The sequence below is a fragment of the Drosophila willistoni genome, assembly GCF_018902025.1.
Source record: "Drosophila willistoni isolate 14030-0811.24 chromosome 2L unlocalized genomic scaffold, UCI_dwil_1.1 Seg168, whole genome shotgun sequence".
Lineage (NCBI taxonomy): Eukaryota > Metazoa > Arthropoda > Insecta > Diptera > Drosophilidae > Drosophila > Drosophila willistoni.
In genome coordinates, this window is record NW_025814047.1 from 19,944,241 (window position 1) to 19,969,045 (window position 24,805).

At 38.9% G+C, this 24,805-nt stretch overlaps 1 protein-coding gene across 2 annotated transcripts in view; it reads right to left on the minus strand.

Annotated features, from left to right (window-relative positions):
* The window catches only part of LOC6653260 (MOB kinase activator-like 3), a 384,779-nt gene that overhangs the window by 172,285 nt on the left and 187,689 nt on the right, over positions 1 to 24,805 (minus strand). Inside the window, exons 4-5 of one of the 2 annotated variants that reach the window (XM_047009565.1) lie at positions 19,785 to 19,888; positions 19,690 to 19,724 (exon numbers count right to left, since the gene is read on the minus strand). In XM_047009565.1, coding sequence (XP_046865521.1) covers positions 19,705 to 19,724; positions 19,785 to 19,888 — 124 coding nt within the window. In that variant the 3' untranslated portion in view covers positions 19,690 to 19,704. Of the gene's footprint in view, positions 1 to 19,689; positions 19,725 to 19,784; positions 19,889 to 24,805 lie in introns of those variants that run through there. The other variant, XM_015176425.3, reaches the window with a different exon arrangement.

A 24,805-nucleotide genomic window follows, 5' to 3' on the forward strand; every position in this document is an offset into this window, starting at 1 on the left:
TATGTCAGAAATAGAAAATCTCACTAAATCATTAAAACGCGCATTCATAACAGACAACGTAAATCCTGAAACAGCAAAAAAATATGCAACTCAGATAGCAGTGAAATCAATTATAAAGAACTGCGAAAATGAAAAGGTCAGAACAATAATAGAAGCAGGCAATTTTACTGAAATGAATGATGTTGTAGCTAAATTTCTAAATACATACATCTACAAATATTGAACAAGATCACAGCGTGTTTTATACTAAAAGAAACAATTACACAAATATGAACTCGTACAATAATAATAGGAATTATACCTAATAATAATTACCAAAATAAAAACCCAAATGATAATACTAACTATAACAATACTAGGAATTACAATACCTATAGTAATAATTTTGGTAGTGTTTGCGACCTCTGTGTTGTTATATGAAATTCTATCAGGCTTTAGGTCATTTTTTTTCAAATAAAAATAAAACATCGTTTTTAAATTTATTTCTTTTCCGATATATTTCGGTTGCGCAGCGGCAACCGTCTTCAGGGCAACTACAATAAAATACAAGAACATTTAACAATTATGTGACATTTAACAAATTTTGTAACATACATTATTTAACACGTCAGCACCGTTTGACGTGGAGTTACAAACTAATTCTTGTCAAGTAAATGTCTGTATATGTGAGTGCAGTTGTCAGTATCAGTCTTAAAGTTAAGTCGTTTGGCGCTCGGTTATTGATGATATGTAGCATCTCCATGGTAAACCTTTTGTTGTAGTGCCGCTCTTCATCTAATATTGTGGTCTCTTCGAAATTCGGTGCATGGCCAACAGTTGCACAGTGTTTCATTAGTGCTGTTTTTGGTGTGTTTGAGTAATGTCTCATTTTATAGTCAGATTTGTGTTGGGAAATCCTAGTTTTTAATTTCGATTTTGTCGTCCCTATGTATATCTTATTGCACGGTATGTTTCCTTGTCCATTGCAAGGAATTTTGTATATCACATTGCTTCTATTAGTCATCTCTATCTTGGATTTTGTTTTGTTGAATACATGTTTGAGGGTATTGTCCGGTTTATGTGCTATTTTTATTCCATCTTTGTCATAACAATCCGAATGTGATAGTCTTTCCGATAATTTGGGTACACAAGTGACCGATATATATGTTTTTTTATTCTTAGTTCGTAACTCCACGTCAAACGGTGCTGACGTGTTAAATAATGTATGTTACAAAACTCCTCAGGAAAGACCCAACAACACGATTACAGACAAAAAACAACAATCTGGTGGACAAACTACATAAGATGGGGGTTATCTCAAAGATTGAAAAGAACAGAATGACGACAACTACGGCGATCTCTCCAGGAATATATGGACTACCAAAAATACACAAAGAAGGGACACTGGACTTTGTAAATACATTATACAAATTTTAAGGAATATAACATTGGACTCGAAATATAACATAAAAAACGCAACTGAATTCAAACAACGCATAAATAACACATACATTTCTGACGATGAACAATTAATTTCGTTTGACGTGGTATCATTATTTCCATACCAACGGATTTAGCATTAGACACAATCAGGAACAAATGGACTAAAATACAGGAATACACAAAGATACCAAAAGCTTTATTTATGGAAATAGTAAAATTCTGCATCCAAGAGAATAGATATTTTATCTACAAGGACCAAACATTTATACAATTAAAAGGAATGCCGATGGGATCTCCGGCCTCACCTGTCATTGCGGACATCATTATGGAAAACTGGACACTACAATGGATAAACTAACCAGACCACCAAGATTATTGACGAAATATGTAGATGATATTTTTTCAATTATACACCAAGAAGACATCGATAAAACACTGGACACCCTTAATTCATTTGACAGGAATATAAAATTCACTATGAAGCTGGAAGACAATGGAAAACTGTCGTATTTGGACTCTATGGTCATCAGACGAGGAAACGAATTAAAACTAAAATGGTACAGGAAGCCAACAGCATCAGGACGAATCATCAATTTCAACTCAAAACACCCTAAGGCGATGATAATAAATACAGCAAGGAGCTGTATCCAACGGATGCTGAACATAAATATATATGTAGAAAGGCTGAGTCCACTGGACCAGAATAAAATATACTCTTCACACCACTTTGCTTTTGTGTATGTATCTTAGCTTATCATTTTTATTTAATTATTAACAAAAGAAAAAGAAACCATCTTATTGAACACTTTTAATTTAACGAGACCAACACAACCTCTTCGTCCAGCAACTCAAGCATCTCTCTCCCTCCCCGATTGACCATCTATCGATATCTATCAAACTAATATCGTTATCGACATTCTGATACCATTAGGGGTTCTCACGCAATCCTACATTCGGCCATTCTACAGCCTCATTCGTCCCGAATGATGGATTCCACATCTTCAGGTACTCCGCTACGGTATTGGTCCTATTTGGGCCCTCACCATCCCCAATCTTCTCCACTGAGTATCTACCATGTCTCAACTTCCTAACAATTTTATACGGCCCTAGATAATTCTTCTTAAGCTTCAGCCCTGCTCCAAACTGGGTACGCTTTATAGCAACCATATCGCCCACTTCGTATTCTGTTTCGGGCTTTCTGAACTTGTTATATGTCTTACGATTTTCTTCCTGTATTTTTGCTATATTATCTTTTGCTAATCTACGAATTTCATCTTTCTCCCGTTGCAACTCTATAAGTAATTCTTCCTCTAACTGGGACTTTAACTCTTGATCATATGTCGTTCTCATTTCAATACCAGTCAAAATTTTAAAAGGCGAGATCTTAGTACTCCGTGGTGGCGAAGAGTTGATGAACTGTTGTACCCTGCCAACGTTTTTATACCAGGACTTGGGTTCCTCTGCACATAACTTGGTCAATAGCGTTGAAACAGTCCTATTAAGACGCTCGACTTGCCCATTTCCACGTGGTACTCCTGTAGCAATAAGTAAATGCTGAATCTTTTGGGAGGTACAGTATTCTTTAAGCATGTTGGAAGTGAAAGCAGTTCCTCTGTCAGTTATAAAACGTTTCGGGTTCCCGAATACTTCCGATTGTCTCTGCAGACGATCAACAACTTCTTCAGATCCTGTGCTCTTAGTGGGATATAGCCAGAGAAACTTGGAGAAAGCATCTACTATGACCAAAACATGGTTATACTGCTTTTTTGTCGATTCCATGGGGCCTTTGTGATCTAGGTGAAACGTTGTCAATGCCTCATCACCTTTGTCGATGACATTTAAAAATCCTTCCTTCCTTCCATGCTTCTGCTCGTTCACAATGCACTCCACACACGATTTGATAACCACCTCAACATTGCTGGCAACGTTTGATATATAATAATCTTTTCCTAGGACATCTATGGTCTTCTTAATTCCAAAATGCCCCTGGCGGTGCGCCATAGTTATGATTTCTCTTTCCTATTTCAAAAATTGTAATTCATCTTTTCTCTTATTCAAAACTTTTAAATCTACTTTTCTCTTTCCAAAATTTTAAATCTTCTTTTCTTATTTTTAAAAATTGTAATTCATTGTTCTCTTATTTCACAACTTTTAAATCATCTTTTCTTATTTCAAAAATTGTAATGCATTGCTCTCTTATTTCACAACTTTTAAATTATCTTTTCTTATTTCAAAAATTGTAATTCATCTTTTCTCTTATTTCAAAACTTTTAACTATTGTTAGTATTAAAAATAAATGTACTTGCGATGTAGCCCTGGTTATTTTACGTCTATGTTGTCCGTTTCTCGTGATCTTCTTTACGCAGTTGTCTTCTTACGTGTAGTCTTCCTTACGCAGTTGTCTTCTTACGTGTCGTCTTCTTTACGTCTTAGCTTCTTCTCACTCACACACACACAATGTTGGATGGATGATGCCTTCTGACTGTGCATGTAGTGGTGAATCGGGTCGTCTCGTCTTGATCTGGTACTCCTCGTATTAGCAGCCACTCTCCGTGTGACTCCTAGTCCGATCTCTGCTCCAGGTTACTTCTTGGCTTGCATGAATGATTGGATAGCGCCGAATCCAAGCAAGTTCAATTTTTCTCCTCGTTTTGTCCCTCTCTGAACAAATTTTTGTCGTCTTTCGTCTTTTGATGCTCTTCGTGTTCGTCTCTGAACAAATTTTCGTCTTTGGGAAGTTGTTCGTCTTTCAAATATTTTCGTCTTTGTTCTTGCTTTTCCTCATTTTGTTCCTCTCTGAACAAAATTGTCGTCTTTTAAGCGTTACTCATCTTTTCGTCTTTGTTGTTATTTCTCATGTGTTCGTCTCTTTTCTTGTCTTTCGGTGGTGAAATTAAAGCACGCATTTTATTTTGTCTCGCTTGCTCTCATGTTTCCTTATGTTGGCGGCACTCTTGCAATTACGCGCGATTTCTTCATAAAGTTTTCTCTCTCACTCGCTCTTTGTTATTTTCCCGGTTGAGCCCCCAAAATGTAGAAAGGATGAGTCCACTGGACCAGAATAAAATATACTCTTCACACCACTTTGCTTTTGTGTATGTATCTTAGCTTATCATTTTTATTTAATTATTAACAAAAGAAAAAGAAACCATCTTATTGAACACTTTTAATTTAACGAGACCAACACAACCTCTTCGTCCAGCAACTCAAGCATCTCTCTCCCTCCCCGAATGACCATCTATCGATATCTATCAAACTAATATCGTTATCGACATTCTGATACCATTAGGGGTTCTCACGCAAACCTACATATATAAAATAATATATATTAAAATAAAATATACCATGAAGAAACGAAGATGGAAATAATAAATATTTTAAAGGACAACGATTTTCCGGATAACGTAATCAGGACATTACTTAAAAAACACTCTGACGATTGGTTTGTAAATGAGACAGAATTGGAATTCCCGCTGGATATAAAATCATTACTTTCAAAGGGTCCAAAGATTGCTCTTCCCATAGAACATGAGAAGCTCCCTCTCATTAAATACATTGCCCATGGAGAAGAAATAGTTCAGACGATTAAGGAAAAAGAGAAACGAGAGGCAGCGCGTACTGCATTCTCTTTAATGGTTAAAGAGCATAGAGCGATGAAATACATAAATGCAACAGATCGTGCAATATTATATATAACTCAACGGACATACAAATTTCTTAAAGAACATGACGATATTTTGATATTAACATCTGACAAAAGAAATAAAACGGTAGCAATGAAAAAGATTGATTATGACCATAGAATGATGGACATATTGTCGGATCTAAACACCTATAGAAACCTCAGGAAAGACCCAACAACACGATTACAGACAAAGAACAACAATCTGGTTGACAAACTACATAAGATGGGGGTTATCTCAAAGACTGAAAAGAACAGAATGACGACAACTACGGCGATCTCACAACAAAATAATAATGTTAGACTTACAAACGTAGAAGAAAATTCGGAAAACTCCGAAAGTCCTCTGATGTGAAAAATCGAACAAATAAAATATATATGTAGTTTAAATTGCAACCTTAATAGCTACGTAACTTTAAACTTTGACGATGTAGGGACAATAAAATTACTATTAGACACAGGAGCTGATGTATCACTAATAAAACAAAAAATATTAAGAAAAGACAATACAGTTGACATACAAAGACGGACGAAACTTAGTGGAATAGGCAAAGACGTCCTATTTATAATAGGTGAAACCAAACTAAAGATCAGCAACCTCTCAACGGTACACACCTTCCAAGTAATAGAAAATGATTTCCCCATCCCATGTGACGGAATCCTGGGGCTTGACTTTATAAAAAAATTCAATTGCACACTCAATTATTCCACCAACAAATTGATAATAGATCCATATAAATCAAGATATAAAATTATAATTAATGTAGGGATCAATCAAAACACACATGTATTCCATATCCCACCTAGAACAGAAAAAATTGTACGCATTGCAATATCCTCAAACAATAATAACATCTTTATCCCTAATCAAGAATTACACCCGGGGGTATTCGTCGCAAACACAATCGCTTCTAAGACTAACCCATATGTCCGCATAGTAAATACTAACAACACAGACGTGCAAATTTCAAATATAAACCTATTAAATGAAAACCTGTATCTCTCTTGTTTAGACTTAATGTCAGGGTTTCATCAAGGAAAATTAGAAGAAAACTCTCGGGACATATCCCAAACATTCCTTTATATGGATGATCTAATTGTAATTGGGTGCTCTGAAAGTTACATGATTAGGAACTTAAGGAATGTATTTGAAACTTGTCGAAAGTAAAACTTAAAGTTGCACCCTGACAAATGCTCTTTCTTTAGACATGAAGTTACTTTTCTAGGACACAAATGCACAAATAAAGGAATTTTACCAAACGAAAGCAAGTTCAAAACGATTCATGATTACCCGACTCCCAAGAATGGCGACGAAGCCAAAAGATTTGTAGCTTTGTAATTACTATCGCAGTTTATCAATAAATTATCAAGGAAAAATTTAGAATTCAACTGGGATACAAACTGTCAATCAGCTTTTGAACACTTAAAAAACAAATTATTAAGTCCACAAATACGCCAATATCCGGACTTCAATAAAAAATTCTGTATCACAACTGATGCAAGCAAGATCGCATGTGGAGCCGTCCTCAGCCAAGAATATGATGGACTCCAATTACCCATATCATACGCATCTAAGGCATTTACAAAAGGCGAAAGCGATAAGTCAACAATCGAGCAAGAATTAACAGCAATACATTCAATTCAATTCAATTCTTCAAACAATACATATACGGAAAAAAATTGCTAATTAGAACTGACCATCAGCCATTAACATATCTATTTTCTCTAAAAAACCCCTCGTCAAAGCTTACTAGAATAAGGTTAGATTTAGAAGAGTTCGATTTTACTATAGAGTACATCAGAGGACAAGAAAATTTCGCAGCAGATGCTCTCTCCAGAATTGAATTCGAAAATATAAAAAACATAGAAACTAATAAAATACTTAAAGTAGCAAAAAGATCAGAAACAAAAAAATTAACACATAAGGAAAACAAAATTAACAATAACAAAATAGAAACACCAAGAATATATGAAATAATAAATCCTAGCGAAGCCAAAAAATACGCGCAAATTAAATTCAAAAAATGCAAATGTTTTATTACCAAAAATAAAGAAAAACTACTCTGCTTCAACATAGGCGATTTGATCATTAATGGAAGAATAGATCTAGATCGATTCCTTCCAAGGCTTGAAAAAGAAGCCGGTGCTCAAAGAATCTATAAACTGAAGTTAGACATGTCAGAAAAACTATTTAGGTCACTTACAGTCAATGAATTAAAACAAAAAGGAAAAGACACATTAAAACATTTAGAAATAGCAGTTCTACCGCAAGTAAAAGTAATAACAAATAAAGAAGAAATAAGAGATACATTAAATAAATATCGTAATGATCCAAAAATGCGGGTAAACAGAACGCTAGGAAAAATAAAAAGAGATTTTTTTTGGAAAAACATGTCTCGAGACGTTACAACATACATCAAAAATTGCGAAAAGTGCAAACTAGCCAAAACAACCAGACAAAACCACTCTACATTGATAACACCAACCCCTGCAACCACTTTTGACACAATAATAATAGATACAATTGGACCATTACCAAAAACAATGAACGGTAATGAATACGCAGTTACTATTATCTGCGATCTGTCCAAATATCTCATATCAATACCAATACCAAACAAAAGTGCAAAAGCGGTTGCAAAGGCAATATTTGGAAAATTTATTTTAATTTACGGCTCAGTTAAAACAATTCTAACATACATGGGAACTCTGCAAAAATTTTAACATAACAAAATTTAACTCCACGGCTCACCATCATCAAACTCTTGGAACAGTAGAAAGAAGCCATAGATTTTTCAATGAGTACATCAGGTCATATAGATCCATTAAAAAGGACGATTGGGATAAATATCTAGCATACTTCACATATTGCTTTAACACCACTCCATGGTTATTCACCTTTTGAACTAGTCTTTGCGAAACATCCTAAAACTGTCCCTTTTTCATCTGACACTGTAGATCCCATCTATAACATTGATGACTTCAATAAAGAAATAAAATTTAAACTACAAAAAAGAACAACAATTAACGATAGATTTAGGTAACAACAAAGAAAAGAAAGAAAAGAAGGATAATTCAAGAAGATAAGATGCCATCGGGAACCTGCGGGACTGCCGTGAGGTATTGCTTCGCAGGACGATGACGGGCCTATTATGGCCCTCCTGCGTTTCTTAGGCGTTCAATCATTGCTGGGACCAAGTTTTCAACTGTGTCCGTCCTAGAATGGCCTCTAGTTCGAGTCTCTCTGACGAAAATCTTGGACTGCTGAATAGAACGTGTTCCGTGTCCTCGATCATGCCATTACGACAAAGCGTGCATTCGGGGCTACTGTCTTTGCCAAAACGGTGAAGGTATAACCTAAAGCAGCCATGACCGCTCAGAATTTGTGTTAATTCAAATGTTACTTCGCCATTTTGTCTGGAAAGCCAATCCGTTAGGTTAGGGATCAGCCTATGGGTCCATCTACCCATTGTAGAAGTGGACCATCTGCGTTGCCACTCCTCCATGCTCGCTCGTCTGGCCGCTGCTTTTGCTGCGCTTTTTTTCGCCTGCGTCTATGCCACGGTTTGTCTCCTAAAAAACATGAACTTCGTTTCGCGTGCTAGCAGATCGATTGGAGTCATCCCAGCTATGACCAGAGCCGCCTCGTCCGAGACAGTTCCGAAGCCACGACATACCCGAATCGCTGTCAGTCGATATGTAGACTCCATCCCGCGCCGATATGTTGATTGCTCAATCGCGTATGCCCATACAGGTGCACCATATAGCATGACCGACCTTAGTACCGACGCTAGCAGTAGCCGTTGCATTTGTCTTGGGCCCCTGTTGTTGAGCAGGATGCGATTTATAGCTCGCCCAATGTCTGCAGCTTTTATGTTGGCGTGATCCAAATGCTCTCTAAAGCTGAGTCTGGTGTCCAGCATTACTCCCAGGTATTTTATTGCCCTTACCGATTCAATTGTACAGGTCTCAAGTGTCATTTTCGCTCTTTCAACAGTTTTCCGGCTGCTTATTAGCACAGCCTCTGTTTTGTGGTCTGCAAGTTGAAGTCCTTAGTTGGCGAGCCACTGCTTCACCATTTTCGCCGCCTCTTCAGTTTTCTCCTCTGCTTCGTGGATGTGTTTCGCAACCGAGGTGAGCGCCACATCGTCAGCAAAACCAATGATTTGCGTGCCAGGTGGTAGAGACAGCCGCAAGACCCCATCATACATTATGTTCCACAATAGAAGGCCCAAAACCGAGCCCTGGGGAACACCTCCTTGTACTAAGTGTATTTTTAAGCCGTCTTGTGTGCTATATAGCAGAATACGGTTTCTAAAATAGTCCTCCACTAAGATAATTAGATACTCAGGAACTTGAAATGAACTCAAAGCATTTAGAATTCTGCTCCAATTCGCCGAGTTGAACGCATTCTTGACGTCAAGTGAGGTCACCAGACAATATTTTTTACTGCCACCTTTCCGCCGTAGTCCCTCGATGGCTTTGCTAGCAACGTCGACTACTGTTGTTAAGGCGTCTGTTGTTGATTTAGCCATTTTGAAACCAAACTGCATCGGGGACAGATCGCCAGACTGTTGGATGGCTGCTTTACACGGAGCGCTATTAGCTTCTCGAACATCTTTCCTGTCGAGTCCAAGAGGCAGATGGGTCTTCTGCTGGCTTGTTTGCCTTTGGGAGTAGCACAAGGTCCTGGAGTTTCCAAATGGTGGGAAACACGCCTTCTGCCAAACATTTGTTGAACACCATTGCGAATTTATCGGGGTGAAGCCGGGCAGCCAATTTAAGTGCCTTATTAGGTATTGAGTCTGGACCAGGGGCCTTGTGGTCATTCATTCCGACAGCTATTTGAAGTACCTCTTCCGGACTGATCACCATACTGGCATCGCACGCTGATGAAATCGCGTCTACCAGCAGTTTGGCGCAATTGCTTTCGTCACCAGTTAGTTGGGGAAACTGTAATGAAGCATCGAACACAATGGGGTTGAACGTTTCCACCCGGTACATTTTGCAATTTTTTCGCGCATTTGCGTTATTGGCTGGATTTCTGCCGATTTTGCACATTATGGCCAAGTAATCACTGGCTGTGAAGTGGCTGCAAAGTTTCCATTCGGCTTGCTGGGCCAACTGACTGCTCGCAAATGTCTCGTCAATTACAGATCCGTAGCCAGCTCGCTGGAAAGTGTACTCCGAGCCAGAATTCAGCACTACTAGATCCAGAGCTGCCAATGCCTCCAGCAGAGTGCGGCCTCTAGTATTAGACTGACTGCTGCCCCATTCCGTTGACCAAGAATTGAAATCACCAGCAATTATGACCTTGGTTTTACCTCTGGCATCCATAGCGAGTTGGTCTACTACCGATTCAAACTCGGGTAACGAGAGGCTAGGTGCCATGTAGCAGCTGTATAGGCGGGCCATTTGATCCGCAATTCCAGATCGCAGCCTTGTGTGTCGTGTCTGCAGCCCAGGATTTATTGGACAGCGTCCTGTACGGCTCACTCAGGATAGCCAGATCGATCTCCAATTCTAATATTGACTGCGCAAGTAAGTCCTGCGCCGCCGAGCAGTGATTAAATTTAATTGTAAAAATTTCATAAGTTCTTATTCGAAGCTTGCTCTCCAGTAGTTACTATTGGGCAACGGCGACTACCAGTGTAGTGGCTCGCACCCATGCGTTTTGCGTCTACGCAATTAAAACAAACTGGGTTGTTGTTGCATGTGGCTGCCTTGTGTTCAGTCTGGCCGCATCTAAGGCACCAGTTCGTGCGATCTTTGGCGCTAGTGCAACTATCTGCTTTGTAGCATCTCTTTTGAGCCTGCCTCTCTCGAATTGGACTCGCGTCCCAGCCAACTTCAATGGAGCCTTCTCTCAATAATGTGGCTGCTATAGTCCGCGGCATGTTCAAGATGGCCATCTGTTTGCCTCTGTACGACTTGCGCAGGCCCCTTACATTTACTTGCCCGACGTCATCGCCAATTTTTTGTTTAATTGCCTTTTTGATTTCCTCTACCGTCGCTAAATGGTCGAGGTTGCGCATTTCCAGCCACGCATCGGCTTCAGCTGCTCGTACTGAAGCTTGGTGGCGCAGTACTTGGCTCAAGTCTTCAGTCAGTTTCCTGCTATTAGCATTTCCACCCACCTTAACCTCGAGAAGTACATCGCCCGTAGCCGTTTTCCTCGCCCTCTTGACGTTATTTTTAACCTCGTCGAGCTTGCCATCTGGCCTTCTGGTAACTAGGCTCAGGATTTCGGCATAAGTGCAGCCCTCTTTCGCCTTGATTACGATAACCTCCGGCCTAGCTTTCCTCAAGGATGGCTTGCTCGCTCTTTTTCTTCAGACAGTCTGCCATTCCGCAGAGAGAGAAGCGTCGCCTAGCAACGAGAGAGGGCATGTGACCAGAGCAGAGAAATCAACTAGTGTAGAGAAAAGGATGGAAACCCACATAGCAACAGAGGCGCTATATGGGCAGAGCAGAGAAACAAGGACAGGAATGCAATGGGCGCACAGGCCAGAAAGTGGATGCGGCGGCACCAAGGACTGGTACGGGACTTTCACCACACATGGCAACAGCGTGGATGAAAGCGACGGGCCGATGGAAATTCACCGGCTGTATAGCGGTATCACACCAAGTGATTCTAGAGGCCCAAGATGCCTATATAAGGCGAGCAGCGAGTCAGAACATCATCAAGTCGTCGAGTCAAGATCAAGGTATCAAGTCATCGAGTCCTGATCAGCAAGAAGCGAAGCAACAAATCGAATCAACAATCAAAAACCTTAAGAGTATTCGGCGCCTAGCAATCTACAAGTACGAGCAAATCATCGAGTTATAAGGCCTTACGAGTAACCTTATAGACTCCACAAGCAGCAACAAATCTGAATGTAAAATAAATAATTACGCAGCCAGTATAAACAGCAACCCAAATCAGTGTAAAATAATATATAAATATTCCACCAAAACCCAAAGTATACAAATAAACACCAACATACATTTATACATATAAATCATTGTGTCATGATTTCACCGGGCCACAAAATAAAATTTGTTGTGCCGAACCTCGCCCTAAAGATTAAAATTATCCTGAAGGACAAAAAAGTGTCGTTACAACTGGCGCCCAACGTGATATACTGGTGAAAATTAAAACGCAATAAAAATAAAAAGTGTATACTAAAATCAAAAATGGGTAGAAATTGGATCTATCACATGAAGAAGGAGGATCTGCTACAGACAGGCCAAAGAATCGGAGTCAGCATGAACGGCACGGTAGAGGAGATAAGAAAACAACTAGTCGAATGGGTAAACAACAAGGAGTCTGACCCAGAATGGAAGGAAGAGATAAGCAGATTAGAAGACAAGTTCACAAAAATGTTCAAACCAAAACCAGGAACGAGCGCAGCACAGACAGGCGAGAACGGTGAGCACAAGGAGGCCAAGGCGTTCCATAAAATAAACATAGCTACTCTGACGATTCCCCCATTCGTACCAAGATGGGGAAGTGAAGGAGCGCTGGACAAAACCGAAGGGTACGTTTAAGTTCGATGGCAACTCGAAACCGCTGGAATTTCTAGAACAAATAGAGTGGTTAGAGGACATGTACGGCATAGAACTAGATATGATACCAAGGCCGATGCCAGAACTGCTAAAGGACAGAGCTCTAAAGTGGTACATTGCAAACAATAAACAATGGCCGTCATGGAAAGAATTTGCAGAAGGCTTCAAGAAATATTTTCTACCAAAGGGATTTTTTACTAAACTGGCCGATCAGGTCAAAGCACGCAAACAGGGTAACAACGAATGCTTTAAGGACTACATGGTAGAAATGCAGACAATGATGAGGCCTCTAAAAATTCCACAATTTGAGCAACTAGAAGTCATTCTGGAAAATTGCACACCAGACTTGAGAATATTTGTTCGGCCGCACAAGGAACACGAAATGATGGAGCAGGAAAGAGCCGAATTCCATCACAGAAATAATTCACGAAGACATCACAACAGCCAAGTAAACCACAGGGGGATAAACGACTACGGGCCCCAAGCTACGCAGTGCAGAAGGTGTCAGGATACCAGTACGCTAAACCAGAATCGAGCACATAACAACATACGAGAAGGGAGAGTCATGAATCCAAACCAGGCATGCCGGAGTTAAATTAGCCGGCGAGTGCAATAATCACCAGCTAATTTTCTGCTAGCAATGCGGAAAAGTTGGAACAAGGACAAAAGAATTTTGTTGGAGATCGGGAAACGGGCGACGGTTCCAGCCTATGAGGACAGAGCAGGAGCCAAGTCAAAAAGCGCCTCAATATTATTAGGACAGCTAATAGAGGAGGAGGACCAACTGTCAGCAATGATAGAAGTAGCAGGAATAAAAATCAAGGCGACAATAGACTCTGGAGCCACGAGCAACTTTATGAGCAGACAGATGGTAGAAACTCTAAAAAACAAAGGAAAACGAGAGACCACTCACAAGCAAGTATACATGGCGGACGGGAAGGTCAGAGATATAAAAGAGCAGTGGACAGGATACGTTCGAATCGGAAACAAGGAAATGAACATAGCATTTCTCATCATGCCAGACGGAATAGATGCTCTAATCTTAGGATGGAATTTCTTAGGGCTGATAAACACCGAAATAGCATGCGGAGGCCACAGGATAAAAATTCCAACGGTGAAGAAGATACAGGGCAGGATAACCGAACGTATATCAATCATGGTGACCCAGAAGGAAGAGCAAACAGAAATACACACATTTCTAGAACACAAACTGATGGAATTGGGAAAAATCAAGGGACCGTCAAAAGTGGGGATACACCGGATCACGATGAAGCACGACATCCCGATAAAACAACGATATTATCAAAAAAACCCCAAGATGCAAGCGGAGATCAATGCGAAAGTCGATGAGTTGCTGAATCTAGGATGCATAGAACCATCACAAAGCCCATACAGTTCACCCATAGTAATGGTAAAGAAAAAACAAACGGGCAAATGGAGATTATGCGTGGATTTTAGACAAATCAACGCGAAGTCTATAAAGGATGCATATCCGATGCCACGTATCGACTATATACTAAGTCAATTGCGGGAGGCAAGGTTCATAAGCAGTTTGGACTTAAAAGACGGATATTGGCAGATACCACTGGAGGACAGAAGCAGGCCAATGACAGCGTTTACAGTCCCAGGGAAAGGACTATTCCAATGGAAGGTAATGCCATTCGGTCTACAAGAGGCAAACATAAGGATCAACTCAGAGAAGTGCCAGTTCTTCAGAAAGGAATTAAAGTTTCTAGGGCACGTGGTAAAATGGTATTGCCACGGACCCGGACAAAGTAGCAGCAATAGCCCAGCTAAAACCGCCAACATGTGTGAAGGAATTACGCCAATATCTAGGGGTAGCTTCATGGTACAGAAGATTCGTACCAGGATTTGCAAGTCTAACGCATCCACTAAACGCGCTACTTAAGAAAAAAACAAGGTGTCACTGGAATGAAGACCATCAGGCAGTATTCGACGCAGTGAAAGAAAAACTAACAAATGGACAAGTGTTAGCTTGCCCGGACTTCACGAAACTGTTTGTGCTACAGACAGACGCAAGCAACATGGGACTAGGAGCAATGCTCCTACAGAACACAGAAGATGGCGAGAGGGTCCTATCATATCTATCTAGAGAACTAAATTCGTCGGAGAAAAATTATTCTGCAACTGAAAAAGAGTGTCTGGCGATAGTATGGGCTGTACGAAAACTGAGGCCATACCTAGAAGGATACCATTTCAAAGTATTGACTGATCACATTACACTAAAATGGTTAAACAGTATAGACAGTCCCACAGGTCGAACAGCAAGATGGGCATTAGAACTACAACAGTACGACTTTGAAATATCGTATCGGAAAGGCAAGCTGAACATAGTAGCGGACGCCCTGTCGAGGCAACCAATGGAAATATGCAATCGCATAACAGACAACGGTGCTAGGCTACGACAAGCCAATAAAGAGTTTGGATGGATTCAGGATATGATGAAAAAAATCAAGCAACAGCCACAGAAATAAACAGACTATGTGGTGGAGAATAGCCAATTATATAGAAACGTAATAGAAGTGGTCGCATGGAAAATGTGTGTGCCAAAGAGTCTACGACACCAAATAATGGAGGAAAACCACACATCAGCGGCCGGTCATACGGGCAACCGGCGAACAATTGCTAGGACCGCCGCTAGATACTACTGGCCGGGAATGCAAAGAGACATCAGAATTTTCGTCGGGAAATGCATGACATGTCCACAATTCAAACCTAATCAACAACAAGCGGCAATAAAATTGTTAACACAGGTGCCTGAGGAGCCATGGGCAACAATATGCGCGGACTTTGTTGGGCCGTTGCCCAGATCAAAACACGGAAATTCAATGCTGCTGGTAATTATGGACCGTTTCTCGAAATGGACAGAAAGGCAACTGCGGAGAACTTGGTAAAGGCCTTCAGAGAAAGGATTTTGTCAAGATTCGAGACACCAAAAATAGTTATAACGGATAATGGAGTCCAATTCACGAGCAGGATCTTCAAGAAGATGCTAGAAGGATGGGGAAGCAGCCACCAATTAACAGCGCCATATACGCCTCAGGAAAATCCGACTGAACGAGTAAATAGAACTGTCAAAACAATGATTGCCCAATATGCAGGAGACAACCAGCGGAATTGGGACGTGTGCTGGCCAGAAATTACATTGGCGATAAACACAAGCCAATCGCAATAAACTGGAAAAAAGCCAACCAGATACAAGAACTTTTCGAAATCATCAGAAGGAACATGGAGACTGCGGCACAAGAACAAGCACGCCATTATAATTTGAGACAGCGAGAATGGAGGGCGGCGATTGGATCTGCGGTATGGGCAAAGAAGCATCATCTGTCAAACGTAGCAGAAGGATTTGCTGCAAAACTACCACCCAAATTTGGAGGACCATACACGGTACTAGGATTCACATCCCCAGTCATATGCAAGCTACGACATAAAGTCACAGGAAAAAGTAGACAAGCACACATAAGCCAGCTCAAACAACAAACAGAGGATATAGACACAGAACAACAAGCAACATGTGATGCGGTAGAACCAGATTCGGCGAGTCCGAAAGGAAACGGGTAAATTAAACGAGTAAAATAATAAGATGCGCAACGGGCCATAAACAAGAATCAAGGAAGAAAAGATGCCCTAATCCGCCAAAAACCAATTCGCTCCAGAAGAAGGGGGGAAAGTAACCTTATGGACTCAACAAGCAGCGACAAAATCTGAATATAAAACAAATAACTACGAAGCCAGTATAAACAGCAACCCAAATCAGTGTAAAATAACATAAACATTCCATCAAAACCCAAAGTATACAAATAAACACTAACATACGTTTATACATATAAATTATTGTGTCGTAATTTCACCGGGGCACAAAATAAAATTTGTTGTGCCGAACCTCGCCCTAAAGATTGAAATTATCCTAAAGGACGAAAAAGAACCGTTACAAAGTAATAAAAGCATTAAAAAATTTAAAATTAACTTTAACACCGACAAACTCAATCTCCTGGGTATTAGAAAATTTAATTATTTTGGATGATAAAGCAGCATCAACAGCTATCAGAACGCCATCGCCTACGCGAGAAATCCGGTCATGTCTGAATATAGAAAATTTGTGGCAAAACAGATGCATCAGCAATATCAGGTTTTATCCACGTTTCTGTAAAAGCTAGAATGTTATGTTCAAAAGAAAGACTATCTACATATAGATTAAGAAGTTTAGATTTCAGTCTTCTAACGTTCTGGTAACCCATGTTAAGGGACGAAACTAGTTTTTTGACACACCAGTATATACTGTTGTGGCAGGAATAGTGTTAGTTCTTGTTGTTGGCAGCCGAATCGGTTGCCAAATTTTCTTTTTTACAGTATATTCCTTAACTATTATTTGCTTCGGCCAAAAATCTTCTCGTAATATACTGTCGAAGATATTGACAGAAACACTAATTTTAAAGGACGAAATGTCCCGAGAATAAAAAAATTTTAACTTTTCCACCGCAATATTCGAAATGTTATCTTTCTTCCGATTATAGGCATAATCAGATGTTACAATAGAGACTAGCCTAGAAACAAATATATGTTTCTTAGGTGGTACGCCAATGAGAGGCCGCGGTCCCGTAGCGTCACCCGCTGCAGCAACGTTGGACAAGTCACCCACTGCAGCAGTCAACTATCGGCAATTTCCATTGGAATGGGTAATTCCCCGGACCACATCGGACACTATAATTGGCATCGTTTTTAAGAGATCATTCCCAGGTGATACGTGTAATTCCTTACTAATCGCATTCACCATCGGGCTCGTAAACGATATCAATTGCTGTACATTGAGAGTGGACGGTGCCTGAGACCGGTCGGGGACGAAAAGAGTCGCTGGAGGATCTACAGATAAAGAAACACACCAAGGACTGGTCCTTTTACGTTTTGGAGACTCATTTATAAGCGATAAGCTTCTAAACTGAGTCTCCACCGCAGTAAACTCCGCTTGGAGTTTGTTAAAACCTGCCCTCAAAGTGTCAAAACTATCTCTAGCCAGTCTTATGAATGAGCGCATCTCATTCTCAACCTCCCTGCAAATTCCTTGATTCTGCCTGTGTAACCTGCACACTTAACGTGAATCGCATTGTTACACAACCAACAAAGAATATAATCATAGGAGTCAACCGCATTAGTGGCAACTTATTTTTAGAGCAGACAACCATTTTATAAAAAATTTAATTTGATTTTAAATCAGAGGGCCGGGGCTAACTTCGACCGTGTCAATGTTTGTATACCCTTGCAAGTTTTTTGTTACTCGTTCCTCACCTGTAGCCGTCAAAGTGGAAAAACGTTTTATCTAAAAAGTCTAGTGCTTGCGAAAGAACGGCCTATCTACCATCTTAGCTAAGCAAATAACGAAGTTATGGATCAAAGTCACTGTTTTCTAGCGATACTTCCTATTGGAGGTATATGATTTACGCACCCGATCTTGATCAAATTTAAACTGTGAAGTAACAAATTTTGTGACATTTGCGTAAAAAGTAACAAAGTAATTGACAAAAGTCACTGTTTTCGATCGTTCATATAGAAACAATATGATATAGTCACGCGATCTTGATAAAATTTGGCACAGTCGTTAATACGTGTAATAAATTTACCATCATTCAATTTCACGACAATAGCTCGGAAAATAACGAAGTTGTTGAGAAAAGTCACTGTTCGTGACTTTGTCGTTTGTATGGGAGCTATATGTTATAGTGGTCCGATCCGTCGGACGGACGGACATGGCTATTTGAACTCGTCTGCTGATCAAGAATATATATACTTTATATGGTCGGAAATGCTTCCTTCTATGCGTTGCACACTTTTGACCAAAATTAATATACTCTTTTTGCAAGAGTATAAAAAGGAATAAAAAAAATTTTAAAGGTAACAAAATATGTGTATGAAGTTATACTATTCAGTTCTGACACAAGGGTTAATGTGCAGGGTAAGCCTTCACAACTAAAGAATAAAAAGGACAAGAATACACAAAAACAATCTCAGTCGCGGGTAGGCAAAATACGAGAGCAAAATCAAACAAGAATAGAAAAGAGCGGGAGAGCGCGTCAAATTAAACACATGCAAGAACAATTTGTACGCAAGAGCGCGAGAGTTAGTTAAAACTGTAAAATGTAAGACACGAAACCAAAATATTCAAAACAACAACACCACTAATGCAAGTATTGTAAGTTTTAATTTATGTATATTGAAATTGTTCAAGATTTGCAAATGTGACTGAAAAAAATCGCGAAATGAAAATAAAATTCAGATGCTAAAATTTTAATTAAACCTATAATGAGTTTTAAAGTTATAGAAAAGTTTTTAATCGCGAGAAGAAAATAAAATTTGATAACCGAAAAAAAAACACGTCCGTCCTCTGCAACGAGTGAAAGTATTCTATGTTTTCGACCGATCGTTCCTAAGGAAGCTATATGATATATTCACCCGATCTTGACCAAATTTAATAGCTATGTATGTTAAACTAAGAAATAAAAATTTTTATAACAATTGCTTGAAGAGTAACGAAGTTATTGACAAAAGTCACTGATCAAATTTGGCACAGTAGTTTACAAGTGTAATAAACTCATCAATATAAAATTTTACGACAATAGCTCAGAAAATAACAAAGTTATTGAGAAAAGTCACTGTTCGTGACTTTGCCGTTTGTATGGGAGCTTTATGATATAGGTCTCCAATCTGTCTGAATCCGAAATATACAAACTGTGCAGTGTACACAAGCCTACATCCAACCCTTAAACCCTTCAGCTTTAACTGTCTTTTACGGAGTTTGCGTTGTCCCAAAAGGACGGACGGACCGAATAATGAGTCTTTAAATTTAAAGCTATGCAGTCTTTTTTTATTCATCTATTTGCAATTTAGTGATTTTATTGTTAAAGCAGTTGTATGTTCTTACAATTGTAGAGTGGTTAGTAATGTCTGTTGATGAGAAAACTTGATAGATCTCGAAATAGCGCTATACAAATAACATGTCTTTTTTTTAAAGTTCACTATTTAAAGTACACTTCTAATTAAAAAGCTGCATTTGTGCCTGCACAATCAGAACTTCATGAATACATTCGGAAAAAGGAACATTAAATTTAAAACATACCAGAAGACACCGGAAATACGGCCTCATTATTAATTTGCGTTTCAATCCATTCCATCAAAAGTTCAATATATTTCTTGGCTGGAAGTGCAGTTGGTTTCTTATACCTAAAATAAAAATTTTTTTTTTGTTTATAAACACAAATAATGCTTGTAATGACCAAACCCAAATATTCTTTTTTTTTTAATTTGGGGAATATGATCTAATCCAGTTCTAACAAGGATTGAGTCTGTAACACAAGTTGTGCACAAAGTACAGCAATGGAATTTAGATCCTTTTTTCTTTTTGTGAAATTTTACATTTTGAGGTTATTTTTAAGCTAAACAGGACTTAAGCGGACGTTGACGATACTATGCGCAGTACGTTCAAGTGGATAATTGCGTGGACAAATACACAATAGAAAACACAGACAAACAAAATAATAATACTATATGATCTTGATCTATGAACTAAATAGGAAAGGATAGAAGTTTTAAGTATAGTAATAGAAGACTCTGAGAAGATTACAGGGAATAGAAGGTTGTAATCAGAGCAGAGGATTCTAAAAGGTTCATGTATGGCATAGTTAGAAGAACAACGACTAAGGGTTAAAGGTGTAATGGGATGTCTACTCCGTCTACATGGTACCGACAGATTTACCTGCGCTAATAACTCAGGCGAGTAAATATCGCCAATTAGGAGCTTGTGCATAAAAATAAAACCAAGCATAATTCTACGGTCAATTAAGGAAAGAAGGTTAATAAAACGAAGTCTACTAGAATACGAAGGCAAATTGATATTGCGATCCCAGCTTAAGCCACGGAGTGCAAATAGCAAGAACTGCTTTTTGAACAAATTCAAGTCTAGTCTGGTGCGACTCATATTGAGGTGACCAAATGCAAGATCCATACTCTAAAATAGGACGGACAAGCGAAGTAAAAAGAACTTTAGTTGTATAGGGGTCATCAATCTTTTGACCATCTTTTAATGAAACCCAGAACACTCATGGCCTTTGCGACCATGGTGGAAATATGGGTGCTAAAATTTAACTTATGTGAAGTAACAAATTTTGTGACATTTGCGTAAAAAGTAACAAAGTAAGTACGCCTAAATCATTCATATTATTTAAACGTTCTAAAGGACTATTGTTTAGAAAATAAGTGACCAGTTGAGAAGAGATACGATAAAAAGTCATTACCCTACATTTGGTAGTGTTACGATTTAATAGATTAAACTGGCACCAGGACTAAAAGTTTTTAAGATCAGCTTAAAGCCGACTAAATGAATCTTTTTCTTTATAAGTAAGACAAAGCTTGACATCGTCAGGATACATAAGCACACGCGAATGAATATCGACTGATGGAAGATCGTTAATGAATAATGTGAAAGGCAGAGGGTGAAGATGACTACCTTGAGGTACACCAGATGTCACAGGAATGGAATTGGAAAAAGAAGACATAAAAAGTGCCTTCTGTTTTCTATAAAAGGGGTGGAAACCCAATGTCGTTCGGTTTAAAAAGTAATATGGTATGATTAACTGAATCAAACGCTTTGCTGAAGTCAGTGTATATGACATCAGTTTGTTTAGCATTTTTGAACACCTTGATAATTATAGAGGTAAATTCTAAAAGGTTCGTGGTTGTAGATCTAGGTTTCACAAACCTATGTTGGGATGGCGAAAAAATAGACTGCAATTGCGACGTTATAATTTTCTCAAAAGCTTTCGGAATACCGGACAATTTTGAAATACCCCTTTAGTTAGATGCTTCGGACTTTTTTTATTTTTATGCAGAGGAACGATAAACGACTCCTTTCAAATAGATGGAAAAGAGGAGAATTCGACAGACAATAAACACAATTTTAAAATGGGTTTACATAATGCGTTTGCACAGAACATGAGTACACATCCAGGTAGACCATCTTGCTCGGTACTCCGTTGAGGAGTAAGTTGTTTTGAAAAACTCGCAAACATATCGGCAATCGCCTGATCAGTACTAGCTTTTTATACCCCTGCAGAGGGTATAATAAAATTGGTCAGATGTTTGTAACGCACAGAAGGAGACGTTTCCGACCCCATAAAGTATATATATTCTTTATCAGCATGATAAGCTGTGTCGATACAGAAATGTCCGTCTGTCCGTCCAACCGTCCATCGGTGCGTATGCGTTTTACTGAGCCAACTTAAGAGCTATCCATACCAATATGATGGTATTGGATATAAAACCTCAGATCCCAAAATTTGAATCTGATCGGATAAATAGAACACAAGTTACAGTCAATATAAATATAGAAAATATGCCTACTACGTCATCATCAAATCAACAGAGCACATGCATACACACACAGACGCATCGCTACAAGAAGTGTATGTGTATGCGTGCTTAGGGAATGATGGAAGAAGAAAAAAAAAATGTTTTGTTTGTGTATTGATGAATTGAGTTGCAAAGAAACAAATTTCAAAATGGAAAAAAATTATTGCCAAAGACTGCAAGGGTATAAAAACTTCGGCATTGACGAAGTTACCTTCTTTAATATTTTATATTGAAAGGACAAAAAAGATGGGTGCACAGAGGTCTTACGTTTAGAATTAACAAAATTATAAAATTGTTTAGGGTCAGAAGAAAACTGAATCTTACACCGCTATAGATAATTTTTATAGCATTGTGTATTAAGCAACATTAATTTTCAGTCTTACGAAAGCACCTAGTTAGAGGTAATTCGCTTGAACCAAGTTATGGTGGTAGTGAGGGCAGATCAATTTTTAAATTTAATATAGGATGAAATTTGTCTTCGGTTCGATCCTAGAAACACCACAATTAGAAGAATCCAATACAAAAATAAGATCTAACAATTCCCACAGAATTCACTTGGGATAAAGATAACCCTAAAAGGCCATCAATAAAGTCATGAGACATAGAGGGCAGCAACATGGTAGATTCATCTGTTAGTGACCATGCTAAAGCAGGTAAATTAAAATCACCTAAAACTATAAGCATGTCTTGACTAGAAACTAAAGAGGAGACAAACTGAATTGCCTCTAAATTATTAGAATGATTGGAATAGACTACAATGTCTGACGATGGTGGAATATGGGAACAAGTAATAAAAGCATTAAAAGATTTAAAATTTACTTTAACACCGACAGACTCAATCTCCTGGGTATTACAAAATTGAATTATTTTGGATGATAAAGCAGCATCAACAGCTATGAGAATGCCACCGCCTACGCGGGAAATCCGGTCACGTCTGAATATAGAAAAGATTGTGGAAAAAAACAGATACATCAGTAATATAAGGTTTTAGCCACGTCTCTGTAAAAGCTAGAAAAAGATTACAAAGTTTAGATTTCAGTCCTCTAACATTCTGGTAACCCATGTTAAGGGACGAAACTAGTTTTTTGACACACCAGTATATACTGTTGTGGCAGGAATAGTGTTAGTTCTTGTTGTTGGCAGCCGGTTGCCGATTTTTCTTCTTTACAGTATATTCCTTAACTATTATTTGCTACGGCCAAAAATCTTCTCGAAATATACTGTCGAAGATATTGACAGAAACACTAATTTTAAAGGACGAAATGTCCCGAGAATAAAAAAATTTTAACTTTTCCACCGCAATATTCGAAATGTTATTTTTCTTCCGATTATAGGCATCATCAGATGTTACAATAGAGACTAGCCTAGAAACAAATATATGTTTCTTAGGTGGTACGCCAACGAGAGGCCGCGGTCCCGTAGCGTCAGCCGCAGCAGCAACGTTGGACAAGTCACCCACTGCAACAGTCAACTTGCTCACTGGGCCCTCGATACTTTTAGAACTATCGGCAATTTCGATTGGAATGGGTAATTGCCCGGACCACATCGGACACAATAATTGGCATCGTTTTAAAGAGATCATTCCCAGGTGATACTGGGATAAACTGAATCTCCACCGCAGTAAACTCCGCTTGGAGTTTGTTAAAACCTGCCCTCAAAGTGTCAAAACTATCTCTAGTCAGCCTTATGAATGAGCGCATCTCATTCTCGACCTCCCTGCAAATTCCTTGATTCTGACTGTGTAACCTGCACACTTAACGTGAATCGCATTGTCACACAACCAACAAAGAATATAATCATAGGAGTCAACCGCATTAGTGGCAACTGGCAGACAACCATTTTATAAAAAATTTAATTTAATTTTAAACCAGAGGGCCGAGGCTAACTTCGACTGTGTCAAAGTTTGTATACCCTTGCAAGTTTTTTGTTACTCGTTCCTCACCTGTAGCCGTCAAAGTGGAAAAACGTTTTACCTAAAAAGTCTAGTGCTTGCGAAAGAACGGCCTATCTACCATCTTAGCTTAGCAAATAACGAAGTTATGGATCAAAGTCACTGTTTTCTAGCGATACTTCCTATGGGAGGTATATGATTTACGCACCCGATTTACCCGATCTTGATCAAATTTAAACTGTGAAGTAACAAATTTTGTGACATTTGCGTAAAAAGTAACAAAGTAATTGACAAAAGTCACTGTTTTCGATCGTTCATATAGAAACAATATGATATAGTCACGCGATTTTGATAAAATTTGGCACAGTCGTTAATACGTGTAATAAATTTACCATCATTCAATTTCACGACAATAGCTCGGAAAATAACGAAGTTGTTGAGAAAAGTCACTGTTCGTGACTTTGTCGTTTGTATGGGAGCTATATGTTATAGTGGTCCGATCCGTCGGACGGACGGACATGGCTTTTTGAACTCGTCTGCTGATCAAGAATATATATACTTTATATGGTCGGAAATGCTTCCTTCTATGCGCTGCACACTTTTGACCAAAATTAATATACTCTTTTTGCAAGAGTATATAAAGGAATAAAAAAAATTTTAAAGGTAACAAAATATGTGCATGAAGTTATACTATTCAGTTCTGACACAAGGGTTAATGTGCAGAGTAAGCCTTCACAACTAAAGAATAAAAAGGACAAGAATACACAAAAACAATCTGAGTCGCAGGTAGGCAAAATACGAGAGCAAAATCAAACAAGAATAGAAAAGAGCGGGAGAGCGCG